General features: G+C 56.9%; 1 protein-coding gene across 7 annotated transcripts in view; it reads left to right on the top strand.

Annotated features, from left to right (window-relative positions):
* PPFIA4 (PTPRF interacting protein alpha 4) overlaps nucleotides 1-16,992 on the top strand; it is a 62,109-nt gene that overhangs the window by 26,397 nt on the left and 18,720 nt on the right. For all 7 annotated transcript variants that reach the window (XM_050985329.1, XM_018922280.3, XM_050985328.1 and 4 more), the window contains exons 2-11: nucleotides 1,108-1,945; nucleotides 9,528-9,629; nucleotides 9,720-9,884; nucleotides 10,407-10,481; nucleotides 12,055-12,150; nucleotides 12,676-12,897; nucleotides 13,313-13,459; nucleotides 13,566-13,700; nucleotides 14,393-14,476; nucleotides 15,286-15,417. In XM_050985329.1, coding sequence (XP_050841286.1) covers nucleotides 1,709-1,945; nucleotides 9,528-9,629; nucleotides 9,720-9,884; nucleotides 10,407-10,481; nucleotides 12,055-12,150; nucleotides 12,676-12,897; nucleotides 13,313-13,459; nucleotides 13,566-13,700; nucleotides 14,393-14,476; nucleotides 15,286-15,417 — 1,395 coding nt within the window. In that variant the 5' untranslated portion in view covers nucleotides 1,108-1,708. The remainder of the gene's footprint in view (nucleotides 1-1,107; nucleotides 1,946-9,527; nucleotides 9,630-9,719; nucleotides 9,885-10,406; nucleotides 10,482-12,054; nucleotides 12,151-12,675; nucleotides 12,898-13,312; nucleotides 13,460-13,565; nucleotides 13,701-14,392; nucleotides 14,477-15,285; nucleotides 15,418-16,992) is intronic.

The raw sequence follows: 16,992 nt of genomic DNA, 5'->3' as shown, positions 1-16,992 counted from the left end.
GGGACACCTCCCACTTTCCCAGGTTGCTCCAAGCCCTGTCCTGGCTTGGAGCAACCTGGCCTTAGACACTTCCAGGGATCCAGGGGCAGCCACAGCTTTAGATGCATCCACAGACTCAGAATATTCAGACCTGTCCTTGAGCATTTCATCTGCAAAGTTTAAAACTGGAGCAGGGCCTGCCCCGGAAGCAGCTTTAGACCAGCACTCCTCACCCTGGGCCTGCCATGTTGTGTTTTGCTGCTTAGCTTGAGCCCAGCTTATGGTTTGTCCCCTGGCACAGATGGTGACCAGGGTGGGCAGGTCTCCACAGTGGCTGGGGTGGCAGTGTCACACTCACCTTTGCTGCTGGGGACCCTCACCCAGCTGCAGAGGGCTGAAGTTCCCCCACAGGACTGTGAATCCCCACCTGGCACCTTGTCTGGGATGATTTAGGGAAGGTGGGGCTGTGGGCTCCAGCATCAGCCCTGGGCTAGGTTCTCAGGTCTAGCCATGCTTTAATCCAGCCTATATAGTGCCCAAATGTCAGCTCTGCCTCTTCCCTCCAGCCTCTCCTCAGTGGTGCTTGTGCTTGGGCAGGAATTTGGGGATGTTGCTGCCTTCATCCCCTGGGAGAAGTTTGACCGAGAGAGGATGTGCTGGAATTCAGTTGTCATTGAACAGCTGGGCCCAGCACATCTGTCTAGAGGAGGGGAGAACATTAATCCAATCATTCACCTCATTTGTTCCTGTGACTTCCTGCAAGGTTTGGGCTAAACTCAGGTTGGAGTCTGATTTTCTGCAAATTCCCTGAGGCTGGGGAACAGTGGGGTCACAGGAGTTCCAGCCAGGACTTCCACAGAGGGCATGGGATCCTGGCCCAGGATATGTGAATGCCAAAGACAGTTGCATGATTTTGGGTGCCAGGGTTGCTGTTTCCTGCAGCTTGGTACCATCCTGGATTTGGTGTAGTGGCACAGGAGGTAAAACCTGGCACAGCCCATTTATGTGGGTGCTGAGCCCACCTGGTGCAGCTCTCAAGGGTTTGATGGGGGAAAGAGGGGGCTGGGCAGGTCTCTAGGCATTTTGGGGCCAGCAGGAGGGATCTGATCTCTGTCCCCTCTGCCACAGGTCACTGCTGGGTGTTTGAAGAACCGTGATGCTCAACGGAGACACGCTTCCACATCAGCAGTGACACCTCATCCAGCTTTAGGGAAAACAGCCCATCCTCACCAGAGCCCCCCTCAGCATGCCCAGGCAGCCCAAGCATTCCCTGGACCCTCCCTGTGCAGACTTGGGCTCTCCATTGGGACAAATCCTCAAGGGTCATTTTGCCCACCTCTGAACAGCCTGTGGGTGGCAGACACTGCAGCCCCTTGGAAAGGCATCAGGGAGGTGACACACAGGACCCCAGAGAGGTGACACACGGGACCCAGGAGAGGTGACTCACAGGACCCAGGAGAGCTGGCAGCAGGAGCCGGCAGTAACGAGCAGCGAGCGGGGCACTGGTGACTGCGAGGACCCTGTTGGTGCCCAGGACATCCCTGCACCCTGCTAGAATGATGCCAGCTGCTGCTTAGCCCGCAGGAGGAAGGGATGGGGAGTCCCCCTCCTTGAACACCCCACTGTCCCCTCCCATGCTGGCTTCCCTGGCCCTGGGAGCCCGCAGTGATGTGACCTGCGCTCAGCACACCCTCAGCCCCATCGGGACGCTCCCCCAGCCAGCCCAGCCATGATGTGCGAGGTGATGCCAACCATCAGCGAGGGGGACCCACTGGGCCCCCCCCAGGGCTCGGAGGCGGACGCGGACTTCGAGCAGCTGATGGTGAACATGCTGGACGAGAGGGACAAGCTGCTGGACACCCTGCGGGAGACGCGCGAGACGCTCGCTATCACCCAGAGCCGCCTGCAGGAGACGCTCCGGGAGCGGGACCAGCTCCAGAGGCAGCTGAACTCGGCACTCCCGCAGGTGAGGACCTGCCCAGGAGCAGAGCCTGCCCTGAGGCACTCGATGGGGGATTGGATGTGGGGTTTAGCTCAGGGCCCTGTGGGGGTGGCTTGCTGTGACAGTGGTGACTCTGCCGTGAGTGTTGCACCTCATGTCGACAGTAAACCTGTAGGTTCTCTCAGGCCAATCCACAACCAGCTGGGACATCTCCCCTTCTCCTCTGTATCCTTGCTGGTCTTTGAGGAGGTGTAGGAGTGCAATCCTCCTGTCCACAGGGGAATGGACGTGGAGAAGGGGCAAAACCTCCCCAAGGACACCCCAGGGTGAGAGCAAGGCAGATGCAGAGCCTTTGCTTCCTATGGGGACAGTCAATCTGCTGGGGGACAGGACCTGGGGAGCAGATAGCTCATTCTGGGCAGCAGATCTGGCTTTTTGCCTCCAGTCAACTTCTTGGGATGTTAGGAAGTGCCTAGCCCACACTGGCACTTTAGATGGGGACATTAGCCATTCATCACTCTTCTTCCTCACTGTGCAGAGCAGCCCCACTGCTGCCCCTTCCCTCCCCAGAAGGGCTCCTTTCCATCAGCCCCATTTCCCAGTGGGGCAATGGGATTTCTATGTCTCAGTCTTGGTCCTGAGAGGGGACACTGGAGGCAGAGCTGGTGCAGGGTGGGGACTGGGACATCTCAGGGAGCAGAAAGGCAGAGGACAGAGGCTGCCAGAGGTCACTGCTCTGTGAGCAGCCCGGGGCTTGGGGAATCAAGGCTTGCCTTGGGGTTTCTGCTGGTGCTCTGCTCCTGGTTCCTCCACTTGCAGGACCCTCTCCAGGTACTCCAGGTTTGGTTTTGATTTCCACAAAGATATTCAGGCTAGAAGAGGGTGAGGTGGATGAATCCAGTGTCACAGGGTTGTGCAGGATGAGTCTGCTGCCCACCATCCCTGTGGGGTCTTTTGGGATAGCACAGTGTCCCAGGGCTCAGACTTGGGGTAACAGGGATTTTGGGGGGCTGTTGCTCTGCTCTATTGTGGGTATGGTGTGGGAGGAGCCCAACAGGCAAGGGAAGCAGGAGGCTTCAAATGTTTGCATCTGTTCTAACTCTGTAGTGCTGAAACCTGAGATCCTCCTTGTCTGGGTGTGGGGGTTTGGAGCACCTCGGAGAGATGGGAAATGGGTCAAAAATACTGGCATGAGCTAGGACAGAGCTTGGGCTGTTGGCTGGCCAGCTGTCTGCAGCCTTAACTTGTCTGAATGGAGGAAAGCAGCTTGCGAGCAGCTGCTCCATATGCAGAGCTGGGCTGGTCCGGGCTCTGCCCAAGAGGCTGAGAGCAAAACACCCAACAGTGCTTCCCAGGAGTTCCTGGGGTCCCTATGGATGAGCCTACCTTCCTGAAAGAGTTGCTGAGACATACCCAGGTGCATCCAGTCTCTCCACCATCTCCCTGTGCTGAGGGCTTGGTCCCTCTGCTCCCCGCCCTGGAGAGAGCAAGCCGGGTCACCCTGACACTCTGCCCGCCCCACCGCAGCATCCCGGATTAAGGGATGCGCGGATTTAGCCTCAGCTCCCGCTCCAGGGACGGGCCTCGGAGCCTCGGGGTGTGCTCGGAGCAATCTGGGTCAGCACTCAGGGACGCGCTGGCAGCGCTGTGCCCGCGCCCCCCTGCGTGCCTGGCTGGGGCCGCCCTCGGCTCCTCTGGTCCCGGAATGTGACTGGGGCAGCTCCCATGGGGAATCCCCCGGAGCTTCTGCTGCCTCCCGCAGTCCCTGCACGGGCAGGGGGCTCCACGCCTGGGCACGGTGGCCGCCGGTGCCCCCTGTGCTCTCCCCTGGACATGAGGGCTCGGCATGAACACAGGAAGCAAATCCAGAGGCTCTCACCTGCCCAATGGGATTAATGCCAGCATGTGCATGTACCAGGTAAGTGGGACCGGGATGTGCGGATCTCTCCCCAGGGCACTGGGAAGCATCCTATAGGTCTGTCCCATCCTCTTCCTCCTTCTCTGTGAGCTCTTTTACCCAGGAGCGCCCTGCAATGTCTCAGACCCCATTGGGAATGGGATGCAAGCTGAATTTCTGGGAGAACCCCTTTTTTGAGGGCATGACTGGGCACCCAGGCTCATCAGTAGTGTCCCCTGGGTGCAGCCACGCTGGGGGATGCTCTGCCTGCAAAGGCTGGGACGGGTGGCATCTGGGGATGTGGCACTCTGCACCTTCTCAGGGTACTGTGGCAGCTGGATGCTGCTGTGTCGGCATGGGATCCAAAGGGACAGGCTGGGAATGTGCATCTGGTGCAGATCCAGGCATGGGGCAGGCGGGGGATGTGCCTGTCCAGGGCAAACCCCTTTGCAGGGATGCTCCAGGGATGCTCCTGCCTGTAGCTCCCATTCCCCCTTGCCTGTGCTGCATGACTGAACCATCCCCACTCCCAATCCATGGGGGCATCCTTCAGCCCCCAAAAGGCAGAACTCCAGGGTGATTTCCTGGGGAGACTAAGCTGCCTTCATGCTTCTTACATGATTTATTCATGTGGGAGCGCTGAATGTGGCTTAATAGGGCTGAAAGCTCCAGCTCCAGCCCCCCTGTTCTGCAGGGAATTCATGGCTGAGGACCGAGCCCTGAGCAGGTTCTGGGTGCTCTCAGCAGTCCCCCAAGGCCCTGGCTTTGCTCCCAGCTGCCTCCTGCCCAGCCTTCAACTCAGTTTCTCCTGGGGGCAGGTGCCACAGGGGGATGTGACGCTCAGGGCTCCCAGTGCATCCAAATGTGCTCCCAGTTCAGAGTCCTGTGTGGGATGGAACTCCTTCCTGTCCTGCAATGGCCTGGGGGTTTGGCAGGAGTCCCTGTCCTCAGCTGTGTCAGGGGGAGAGCATGCTCCCAGATTTCAACCGGGCTGAGGGCTGCAGGCTGCCAATCGCCATGCAGACCTCCTGCAGTTCCTCCTTCGATGGGGCTCTGCTGCACCAGGGCTGCCTGGAGAGCTGAGGTCTGGCCTCTTTCAGGTGAGCAGACCCCCTGAGACTGCCCAAACTCCCTGGAGGTCCTCCAGGAGCTGGGGCAGGTCCTGTCATCAAACAATCACATATAACTTCAAAGTATATCTCGAGTTAACTTGCAAAGACCAGCAGGTAGATGGGAGCCTCAGGAGCCCGAGGTGGGGGACAACACCCACTGGGTAAGACCCTTAAAGCATCTCCAGATTTTGGGAAGGATGGAGGGATCTTGCAGCTGTGTTGGTGCTGGTTGTGCTCCTACAAGACTAGAATGCTGAGATGTTAGATTCCTGCTTGCCTGGCTACAGAATGCTCCTCCCTGAGCAGTCCCAGGTGGAAATACACATCCTGCTGAAGGGAGAATACTGATTCCCCATGGATCTTGCAGAGCCCCTGGTGTTGTATCCAGGAGGTCTGGGAGGTGCCGGTGTCCAGCGCTGGGGGTGGGTGCTGGTCGAAGCCCTGGGTTTACCCAGCAGGATTTAATCTGTGTTATCCCATGCTACCCTCCTCTCTGATTTGGGGCTTTCTCTTCATTCTGCTCCACTCCTGGGACAGAAGTGGGGTGGTGGGGCCCCACGGGCAGACCATGGATGGGACTCTCCCTCTTGTGCCAAGTCAGCAGCACTGGTCTCCTGGCATGGGCATCCTTCCCACCCATCCCCTGCCACTCTGTCAGGAGCAATCTCTCCAATTAGGAGCTTTGAAATGCCATTAATCCTACAGCTGGAGTTGGTTTGTCCCCAGGCTCGGGGGCCTTGGAGCAGCAGCCATGCTCCTGCCACAAACAGGGAATTTTGCTGCCTGTGGTGTGATCCCACTGCATCCCTGTGTGTGCTGCAGACGGCACTGGGAGAGACACAAGGGGGCCCTGGGCTGAGGACTTCGGCATTTCAGCTTTTCCATGCTACAGAAGGCCTTGGAGTCTTCTCTCCCTGAGCTTCCTAAACCTCTCTGTGCTTTTCCAGCCATCTCCATGCTGCTGGTTCCTGGCCCCCCTCCAGCTCTTCTCTGTGTCTTCCCCCCTGATGCAGCCATGGAGGAAAACCCCAAACACCCAATATGCCTGGTGCTGACTAAAGATCTGAGTCCCAGTCCACAGCATCCCACTTCAACACCTTATGTGATGCTCCAGGTCTCCCTCCCTCCTCCAAAAACAGCATCCCTCCATCCTGCTCCATCCCTCCATCCTGCTCCTTCCCTCCCTCCTGCTCCTTCCCTCCATCCTGCTCCTTCCCTCCATCCTGCTCCTTTCCTCCATCCTGCTCCCTCTAACCCCAGGACTTGGGACCAAGCCCAGTCAATCACTTGGTGGAGGTTTAGTTTTAATCCAAACTGGCCCCTTCCCAAACTGCTGGGCTTGCAGGGCTCCTGGGGACTCCCAGGAGACTGGAGATCAGGCACCTCTCCTTCACTTTCTAATCTGTTTATAGGTGTCCCTGCTGAGTCCCAGAGCTTATCAGAGCTGGGCAGGCACCTCTGCCTTGCCTGGGAGACTCCTGGCCATGGCCAGGGCAGAGGAAAATCATCTGGATCCTCTTTATCTCCACTTTGCTGGGATGGAGGGCCATGGCACATCTGTGGATGGGGGTGGAGGCTGCACTCCACAGTGTGACACTGCAGCCGTGAGCTGGGACAGCTTGTCATGGTCCCAAACTTGCCTGGTGCCCACCAGTGACCCAGAGCAAGGTGGCAACATTGGCATCTGGCACAGCCGGGGCTGAGGGAGGTGGCTGCAAGTGGGAGCTGCAGTGGTTTATTGCGATTTTTTATTCCCAAGGCATCATACTCAGGCCCTGTGTACTTGGCTGACCTCACTGCTGGCCTGGCTTGCCTCAGGGCTGTTGCTATTTTTGATGTAAATGTTCATTTTTGCAGCTTTCCCTGAGGGGGGACAGTGACCGAGGGCTCTTTGATTTGCCATCGGGTGCTCCAGGCCTGGCACAGGATGTGGGACAGAGAGCTCAGGATGCAGGCAGCATTCCTGTCGGGATGAAGGGCTTGGAGAGGAGCAGCCCTGGGGAAGGGCTGGCAGGAGCTCTGTGCTGTGCCCACCCTGGCTGTGATCCGCTGACCGCTGTGCGCCAGGCTGGCCATAGCAGGGGCTGCCTCTCTCTCCAGAGGATTTGCTCCCTTTTAATCCCCTCTTTCAGGATGAAATCCTGATTGTAGGAGCATCTGTACAGCCTGGCCACCACAGTGCGGGAATGCAGGAAAGGAGGCTGTGCTGATGATTGCTGTCCCCAGCACTGGCCGTCCCTGTCCTCTCTCTGCCTCCAATGCCTTGTCCCACCCATCCCGCGCTGCCCTGCCCTGTTCACTCTTGTGGGAAGAGCATCCGTGTCCACAGCCGGTGTCCCCTTCCAGCCACAGGGCAGAAGAGAGGCTTTGGATCCGCAGGGTCCTGGCCTGTTGCTGGAAAAGCACAAAGCTGATGTGTCCCCCACGTTTACAGCTCGGGCTGCTGGAAGCCATTGCCGGGGCCATCCCGGTGCCAGGATGCTTTTCCCAAGCTCCTGGAGCCCTGCTGCCTGTCTCCTGGCGTGTTGAGGGACTGGGGGAGTGACAGATCCCATAATCTCTGGAGATGCACAGGCACCTCTGGCACCTCTCCCTGCTGCTTCCCGCTCTCCGGCATTCCCGGCCCGGCTCTAATCCTCAGAGATGCTCGGGAGCTGCTGGCACCGCTTGCATAACGCACGGAACGTGCACGTGTGCCTGCGGCCAGGCCTGAGCCCGCCAGGACCAGGATCGGGATCGGGATCGCACCGGGATCCCAGCGGCAGGCAGGGCACAGCTCCGGGAAGGGCTGGGCTGGCACAGCGGGATCTCACTGGAGCTGGGTCTGCCGAGGGTTCACTGTGCTCTGGGGGCTCTGGGATGGTCCTAGAGCAAGGATGGGATGGGGCATGGCAGAGGTTTGTGACGAGGATTGGGGTGTTGTGACAGATCTGGGGAAGAACTGGTGGGGGGAAGGGTGATCCCAGGGCTGGAGGGATCCCTGGGAAAGGGATGGGACCAGGGGTGATCCCAGATTGGAGTGCTCCCTAAGAAGGGATGGGAAGAGGGAAAAATGCAGGGCTGGAGTGGTCCCTGGGGAATGGATGGGACAGGAAGTGGTCTGGGAAGGAACTGGGGACCTCAGGCCCTGGGGCAATGCCAGAGCAGGGATGTGGAGCAGGGGTGTGGGGTGGCAGCTGCCTGAGGCAGGTGACAGGCAGGAAAGCAGCTGTTCATGGGTACAGTGATTCTTTCCCTTTCCCCTCACTGCAACCTGCTCAGGTCCTGTCCCACTGTGGGAGTCTCAACTGCGCCAGTGGCACCACCATCCCCACCAATCCCAGGCTACAAACCCCAGCAGTGGGACAGGTTTGGGGCAAGGAGGGAGAAGGATAACCTGGCTGGGGCAAACAGATGTAAAAGCTCTGGATTTCTCAGAGCTTCAGCTGTCACAGGAGGTTTCACTTGGAGCTGAGAAGAGCATTTGGTTCAGCCTAAGCCTCAATGCTTTGCTTCGGTTTGAAGGGGTTTTATTTGGTAAACCTGAAAATTAAAGTGAAAAAGAATTTCATGCTGTAAAGCAGTTCTCAGCCCCCTCTTGAAATTTGGTTTGTTAATGCTCCATCAAATCCTTCTTGGCTTCTTCTGAAATCCTTTGCCTTTTAAAATTCTTTCCAACACTGAACATGGTGTGAATTCATGGCACGTTCCTGCATTTGCATTTCTCATCCTAAGAAATCCCAGCTGCAAAATCTCACTTAGGCCTGGCACCACTGAAGAGACACTGGGAGCAATGGGAGGTGCTCCTGGGCTCACCCAGGTGCTTGGGTTTCATTTTCTATGGGAAAGGGAACCCTCCTGCATCCAAGGGACTTCAAAGTGAGTTTCCCTTCTGACAAAGCCACAAGAGTGATTGTGTCTTTCATCCTGTCTTGAGGGATGTGCTGGGTGTGCAGCATTCCTTTGGCATTGATCTGGGCATAGCTCTTCCTTGCTGGCTGTCACATCCCTGGAGGAAGCAGTGGCAGCAGCAAGAGCTGGTGGCACCTGGCTGTCTCCTGCTGTGCCTCATCCCTCTCAGCTGGGACTTGAGACCTGGGGGTGTCCCATATGGAGCTGTCTGGGGCTCCACATGCTAGACTGAGGCAGCAACCGCTTTCTATTGCAAGGAAGTTTTGGATGATTCCAGGTCCTGGGGCCATGGCAGAGGGCCAGGGGACTCATCCTGACCGTCTGTGGCTTTGTGGTGAGTTTTAGCCTGATGGGATGCTCCAAGGTGGGAGCTGCATCCAGGGGACAGTGGGAATGGAAACATGCTGGTGGTCTTGACTGGGGTGCTTTAAATGCCGTCGACCACCTCTGCAGCTGTAGAACAGTTTCTTGTGCCATTGGACATCAAACCAAGTGGGATAAATCTTGAGCTGCTGTGTTCTCCTTGTGCAGAGCATGAGGGAAGCCAGGAATAAATCCCCTCCTGGCCTGGCTGTGCCTCCCCACTGGTTTCTCCACATTCCCTCAGTGTTACCCTGGTTGGGTTTGGATGAGAAATGGTGCGCTGGAGGTCCAGCAGTGGGGCTGGAATGCTGACTCCATCATCCTCTGTCCCTGCTCTCTGCAGGAGTTTGCGACGCTGACGCGGGAGCTCAGTGCCTGCCGGGAGCAGCTCCTGGAGAGGGAGGAGGAGATCTCAGAGCTGAAAGCCGAGCGCAACAACACCCGGGTAAGCCTGGAGACCCTGCTGGCAGGCCCTCAGTCCAGGGGCTGCTGGGCCCATCCTGGCAGTGACAGCCCCTCTGTCGTCCCCCTGCAGCTCCTGCTGGAGCACCTGGAGTGCCTGGTGTCACGGCACGAGCGCTCGCTCAGGATGACCGTGGTCAAGCGGCAGGCCCAGTCGCCATCAGGGGTCTCCAGTGAGGTCGAGGTGCTCAAAGCACTCAAGTCACTCTTTGAGCATCACAAGGCACTGGATGAAAAGGTAGGAAAGCTGCTGGGACCTCTCCTTCTCTGAGTTCCTGAGTTCCTTCTCCCACCCCTCCACTCCCTCCTTTCTACTTTGTGTTGTTTAGGCGACATGGGGGCACTCGGCAGGAAAGTCTTGGATATCCCAAAGCTGCAGTGAGGAGCTGCTGGGGCTGCCCAATGTATCCTCTGGGTTTGAAGCTTTTGGGGACAGGGAACTCTCCCAGGTCACTCTCAGGGTGGTGGCATTTGACACCCTGGATCAGTCTTCGTTGTCCCTCCTCATTCATTCACCTCATCTCCTTCCTCTGCTAGGAAACCTCTCCAGGCTATTCTGGCCATAGATCTCCAAGAACTGGCCCAGCCTGTTTTCTTCAGCACAATTTAACCCCCTGTAATGGGCTGGATGATCCTGAACCTTTGAATCCACCTGAGCCTGGCTGTCAGCCTAACAAACAGGCCTGGGAGTGTGCCTAAATCCTGGACACCCTCATCCTGGATCAATAACAGCCTTTCCTGTTGTTTCACTCACCTGCAGGTAAGGGAACGCCTGCGAGCAGCTTTGGAGCGCGTGGCCACCTTGGAGGAGCAGCTCGTGGATGCCCATCGGCAGGTAAGGGGTACCTGGGCACCTACTGGGCTGGGAACACTCCCCATTACCTTTGAGAGTTCATGTGGTATTTGCATTTGGTCAGGTTTGATGTAAGGCTTTTGTTCTAAAATTGCTGTTTACTTGCAGGTTTGTCTGTGTTTAAGGAAACCTTGTAAAGATTCTGAGAACTATTTGTCTCACAGGTGACATTTCCCTGTTTGCTGTTTGGAATTCATGTCACTGACAAAAACAGTCTGAATCTGAATCATTCTAGGGGGCTGAGGGTGACATGGGATTTGCCCTGATTTGGCAGAAACCCAAACCACACTGCTTCAAGCATGTCATCTTGCATCCCCCATCTTCTTCCCTGCTGGAGTCCTGGGGTTGGGACTTTGCTGTCCCCAACCTCCAGCCATGGTCATCTCAGAATCCCAGACTCATTTAGGTGGGAAAGAAACTTAAAGCTCATCTCATTCCATCCCCTGCCATGGGCAGGTATGCCTTCCACTACCCCAGGTTACCCCAAGCTCTGTCCAACCTGGCATTGGACACTTCCAGGGATAAAGTGTTCTTGAAGAGACATGAACTCTGTTTTCCTTCCTGGAGTTTGTGCCCAGTCACTAGCCCCAAAAGGAAGGAGCCATTCCTACAGCCTCTGCTGGCCAAATTTTTCTCCTCTGGATAAGTCTCATGGTATTTCCCAGGCTCTCAGGCCCCTCTCCTTTCAGGGACCATTCCCCATCTTCCCCTAACAGAGCAGGACACAGTGTTTATCCTCTTCTCCTGCTTCACTGGCTTCAGAATCTGTCTGGCTGTAAACCAGTGAAATGAGCTGGGAGGGAGCCTGGGGTCTCAGGCTCACCAGGAAAATCTCCCTCAGTGTTGAGCCTTCCCAGCACCTCTGGCTTTCTCTCTCTTAGAATCATGGAATCATTAAAGCTGGAAAAGCCTCCAACCATTGACCAAACACCCCCATGTCCACTGAACAATATTGTGAAGTTCCACGTCCACTTGTGTTTTGAACACTTCCAGTGATGGTGACTCCATCACTGCCCTGGGTAGTTGTGCCAGGGCCTGACCACCCTTTCAGGGAAAAAATTTTTCCTGATATCCATCCTGACCCTCCCCTGGCATAGCTTGAGGCCATTTCTTTTTGTCCTGTCCCTTTGTTCCCTGAAAGCAGAGCCTGACCGCCCTCCACCCCAGCTGCCCCCTCCTGTCAAGGACTTGTGCAGAGCCACAAGGTCCCCTCTGAACCTCCTTTTCTCCAGGCTGAGCCCCTCCAGCCCCCTGAGCCACTCCTGGTGCTCCAGACCCTTCCCCAGTTCTGTTCCCTTCCCTAAACATGCTCCAGCCCTTCAGTGTCCAGTGTCCTTCCTGAACCGAGAGGCCCAGAGCTGCCCCCAGGATTGAAGGTGTGACCCCAGCAGTGCCAGCTCAGGCCTGTTCCTCTGGTCCTCCCCAGAGGACCCACTCCCTCTGGTCCTCCCCAGCCACAAGCAGGATTCTGGCAGGAAGCTGGTGCAGCCCTGGCTGCAGCACGACTAGCCTCAGCTCCTGCTGTCCCCACTGCTGAGTCCCTGTTCCCATGCAGGTGGCAGCTCTGCAGCAAGGCTCTGCCCGGGAGCCTGTGGCAGGCGAGCGCGATGAGAGGGAACCCAAGGAACCAGCACCCAAACTTCCATGGAAGGTGAGAGCCCAGGAAACCCCTGCCCTAACCCTGCTCATTCCTCCCTCCTCCCTGGCACTGGCTCCAGGGTGCTGAAAACCATTTTCCCTCTCCTCTGGGTCCAGCCCCGTGGGAAATGCCCTTCCTGGTGGATACAAGCTATTTCTGAGCAGGGTGCACTGAATTTGTGCTTGGGTGCTCCAAGGGGTTCTACTTCCTAGAGATCACAGAATGGTTTGTATGGGAAGAGACCTTAAAGGCCATCTTGTTCCAACCCCCACCATGGGCAGGGGCATCTTCCACCCACCATGGGCAGGGGCATCTTCCACCAGATGCTCTGGTAAGCCCTCAGCCATCCCTATTCCATCATCCCTGTAAGAAGCGCCATCCCTGGCTTGTGAAGGCTGTTGATGGGGGCCCCAGAGCCCCCTGTCTCCACTGAGTCCCTGCAGGGCCACGTTCCCACTTTGGGTAGCTGCAAGCAATGCCACAGCCTGGGAGCTTTGGAGCGTCCCAATATCCACCTCCCTCTCTGGTGCCTTGCAGCGTCTCTCCAATGGCTCCATCCACCCGGATGACGAGGCCGGGCGGGTGGTGGAGCTGCAGGAGCTCCTGGAGAAGCAGAATTTTGAAGTGGTCCAGGCCAAGGAACGCATCTCTGCCTTGGCTGCCAGCGTGGCTGAGCTGGAGGAGGATCTGGGCACTGCCAGGAAGGATCTGATCAAATCTGAGGAGATGAGCAGCAAGTACCAGAGAGACCTCCGAGAGGTGAGTTCCTGTCCCCCTGCACTGCCCAGCTTTGGGCAGAGACCTCACAGCTGCTTCCACTGGGCTGGGAGGGGATTGGAACTCCTGTTGTGTGCAGTATGTTCTTCAAAAGAGGCCACTGCCTTTGGGAAATTGTCCCCAAATCCATCAGCAGGACTTCCCTGAGGTTACAGACAGGCTCTCAGGTGTGCAGCACACCTGGGGAAGTGACCTGTGTCCTCGCTAGAAGGTTTTCCTGTGATTGTTTGACTCTCCCTTTATCACTGTCCCATTCTGCTGTCCCTCATTCCCATGTCAAGAGGGGTTTTCACACCCCTTAGACTCGGGGTGTCCCAGGCTTGAAGGAGCCGGATGGCCCTGCTAGTCCCAAAATGCTGTCACAGAGCAGGATGTGACAGCCCCATCGCTTCCCCAGGCCCTGGCACAGAAGGAGGACATGGAGGAGAGGATCACTACGCTGGAGAAACGGTACCTGGCAGCCCAACGAGAGGCCACCTCCATCCATGACCTCAATGACAAACTGGAGAATGAGTTGGCCAACAAGGAGTCCCTGCACCGCCAGGTACTGACACTGGGCCCTGAGTGTCCCCTAGCCCCGGGGACCTGGGGCAGGAGGGGGTGCTGGCGGTGGCACGTGCCGGGGTGGCAGACATCCTGCTGTCCCGCAGTGCGAGGAGAAGGCGCGGCACCTGCAGGAGCTGCTGGAGCTGGCCGAGCAGAAGCTGCAGCAGACAATGAGAAAGGCAGAGACGCTGCCCGAGGTGGAAGCAGAGCTGGCCCAGCGCATTGCTGCGCTCACCAAGGCAAGGGGCAGGGGTGGGGCCGGGGCTGGAGAGGCCGGACTGGAGCTGGAAGGGACGTCAGAAACAGGAAGGGACTGGAGGAAAGGGATTGGAGAGGGAGGGCTGGGATCTGAGAGGGAGGGCAGTGCTGGGACGAGAGGAGGAGCTGGGTCTGGCCGCCCCCTGCAGCGATGGAGCCCCTGGCAGCCCAAGGCATCCCACTCTCCTTCCCAGCTGTGGCCTCTCTGTCCCCTGCCATCCCCACTGCTGCAGGGGCAAGGCACTACCTTTAAAGGACACCTCAATGTGTCCTGCACATGAGGGGTTTGCTCCCTTCCCTTGGCCCCTTTCTCCAAGGCAGGGATGACCCTGTCGGTGTGGATGCCCTTCGGGTTGGGTGAGACCACTCTAAGATGAGGAGAAAGAAGAAGCACCAGACTGGATTTTGGAGGGTGCAGGCCTGGAGTGAGGAATGGGTGCAGCCATCCCTGCCCTTCCTGGATTCTGGAATGGTGTTTAGGCCCTCACAGAGCACCTCCAGTTCCTGTCACCATGCCCACAGGGCTGGTTTGGGCTCACAGGGAGCCCTGGCAGGGTTGCAGGCAGTGGGAGAGAGCCCTGCATCCCAGGAAGGACTCAGATGCAGAGATGGACACCAGGATGCAGCAGGGCTTTGGGGAGCATCACCTGAGAAGGCTGCTCTGCTTTCCCAGGCAGAAGAGAGGCACGGGAGCATCGAGGAGCACCTCCGGCAGCTGGAGACTCAGCTGGAGGAGAAGAACCAGGAGCTGGCCAGGGTAAATCCTGATCCTTGCCTTGGTGCCTGGGTACTTGGGCACACCTGGATTTTAGTTTGGGAGCAGCTTGGGAGAACAGCCCGGTTAATTCTTTCCCATCTAGGATCACTTAAACTTGAGCCACACAGGAGCTCATGGCACTCTCTGTTGTGATTTCCCATCTCCCAGGCATCTAAGACTTGCTGTTAATATTCCACACCCACTCCTCTCTCAGCATCACTCCCTAGGGCAAGCTGGAACCCCAAAGGGTGGGAGGGGAGACTTCAGCAGCTCTTCCCCGAGCCTGGATCAGCAGAATGAAAAGGGCAGGGAAGCTGAGCTGCTGTGCCCTGGGCTGCACAGTCCATTCTTCAGCTTCTGTGCTTTTCAGCTGGGGCTAGGCTGTCCATGCAGGAGGCTGTGATGCCCATTTTTCAGGTCACCCAGATGACATTACAGATGTAGCCCTGGGGAAGCCCCCAGATGTTTTTCCTTAAGACAGATATTTGAAATTCCAGAATTGCTGTATCCAGTGGGGTCTGTAACGTGCCTCCGGTGTGGGTATTCTTGGCAGACACACAGGAGAAGCTTTCTTGAGGGGCAGGCAGGCATGGTCTCCTTAAATCCTTTTCTCTCCTATTCACCCCTGGCTGGGAGGTGGCAGAGAGCAGCAGGGCCAGCACAGAGGGTCCAACCAGTGCTGTAAGAGGAGGATTTGTCCCCAGACACTGGGCCTGGTGGGCTAGCTCTGACACCACAGCAGGCACAGGAAGGCAGGAGGGCACTGAGCCCCTCTGGATGTGACACAGGTGTCACTGTGTCTGTCCCAGGCACGGCAGAGGGAGAAGATGAACGAGGAGCACAACAAGCGGCTCTCAGACACCGTGGATCGGCTGCTGAGCGAGTCCAACGAGCGGCTGCAGCTGCACCTCAAGGAGAGGATGGCAGCCTTAGAGGAGAAGGTACTGCCTGGGGCAGGGCTCCTCTGGGGCTTAAGGGGTCTGCAGCCACTCTGTGCCTCATCCAGACATGGCCCAGGGCTGGAAGTGCCTGTGCAGGGCTGGAGAAATGGAAACATGCAAGACATGGCTGTGCTGGAGCTGGTGGAGCACAGGGAGCTGCTCTGGTCACCTCACCCAGGGACATCCCCTCTCCACCACCTCCCTCCTCCCTCAGCTGCAGGATTTGTCCTGATCCTTTTCCTCATCTCCCGGTCTCTGCTGGTGCAGCCCCTCTGCCAGCTGTCAGAGCAAATCCCAACTGCATTTTGCAGGAAAAATTGCAGTGTTCATCCTGTCCCATTGCCCATCCCTCCACATGCTGCCTTAAAACTTTCCTGCCCCCAGGTGCAGAAAGATTTCCCTTTTCCAAGCCAGGGCAGTGTCCATGAACTTCTCACACCTGACTCCCGGGGAACTGGGTTTCCTTGGAGGAGCTAGCTGAAGCTGTGGCTGCCTCAGTGTGAATGGAATTAACTGGGAGCAGCTGGCTCCAAGCAAGCATCACCCAGTGGGAGGTCAGACCTTGGTGATTCAGCTCTCTCAGGGTTCCTGCCCTCAGCAAGTTGGAGCACACAGGTGCATCCTTCAGCTGATGCCCCCAGGGCTGGCTCTGTCCCCATTCCCTCGTTGCTCTGCTCCTCCTGTCTTCAACCAAATGTGGCTATGCCAGCATGTCCAGTTATTCAGTAGATTTGTCTGGATAAAGAGCAGGACCCACCCTGCAGGGATGAGTCCAAATCCTACCCCAGCAAGCAGCAGGGACCGGAGTGGTGACACATTTTGAAGGGCATTGCCTGCTCCCCAGTCTGGTGCCAGCACTTGCCCACCCTGAGAGTTCATCCAGGTCTTTCATGCACAGAAATGATCCTGTTTGGCTGCCAGCACTTACCAAAAATGAGCACTGGTTCAGGCAGTTACAAACTCTCCAGGGGAGGTTTAGACAGATATTAGGGAAAAAAAAAAATCAAGGAAATAATTATAGCATTAGAATAGACTGCCCAGAACAGTGGTGGAGTCACCATCCCTGGAAGTGTTCCAAAAACATGGATGTGACACTTGGGGTCATATTTCAGCTATGAACGCAGCAGTGCTGAGAAGAATGATTGGGCTCAATCTTAGGGGGCTTTTCCAATCTTAACAATCCCATGTTTCTGTGATTTCTATAAGCACATCTCCTTTTGCCCCTGCTTACTCCCTAGCTTAGATATAAGGGACATTTTTCCCTTTGATCTAGCTGCTCGAGGAGTTGTTCTTCTCTCAGACATATTTCCTAATCTTCAAGCCCTGTCCACCAAGTCCATCATTACCCTCCATGGCCATGCTCAGCTCCAGAGTGGGGCAGGACTTGAGGTATGGCCAGCCTGCTTGAGAGGCAGGAGCTTTGCAGAGGAGACCTGTGCACAGGCAGGTTAGGAATAGCCCAGGGAGCCTTTTCCAGGTGTTCACTAGACAGGAATTCCACACTGGCCATTCCTGGGAGGCCATGTTTCCTAAATGGTCTCTCTTTTTCTTTTCTGTTTTTGTTCCCTTTTATTT

The sequence above is a fragment of the Serinus canaria genome, chromosome 26, assembly GCF_022539315.1.
Source record: "Serinus canaria isolate serCan28SL12 chromosome 26, serCan2020, whole genome shotgun sequence".
In the NCBI taxonomy this organism is placed as follows: domain Eukaryota; kingdom Metazoa; phylum Chordata; class Aves; order Passeriformes; family Fringillidae; genus Serinus; species Serinus canaria.
The sequence above is the reverse complement of the archived record's forward strand: the minus strand, read 5'-3'. Positions and strand labels throughout refer to the sequence as shown.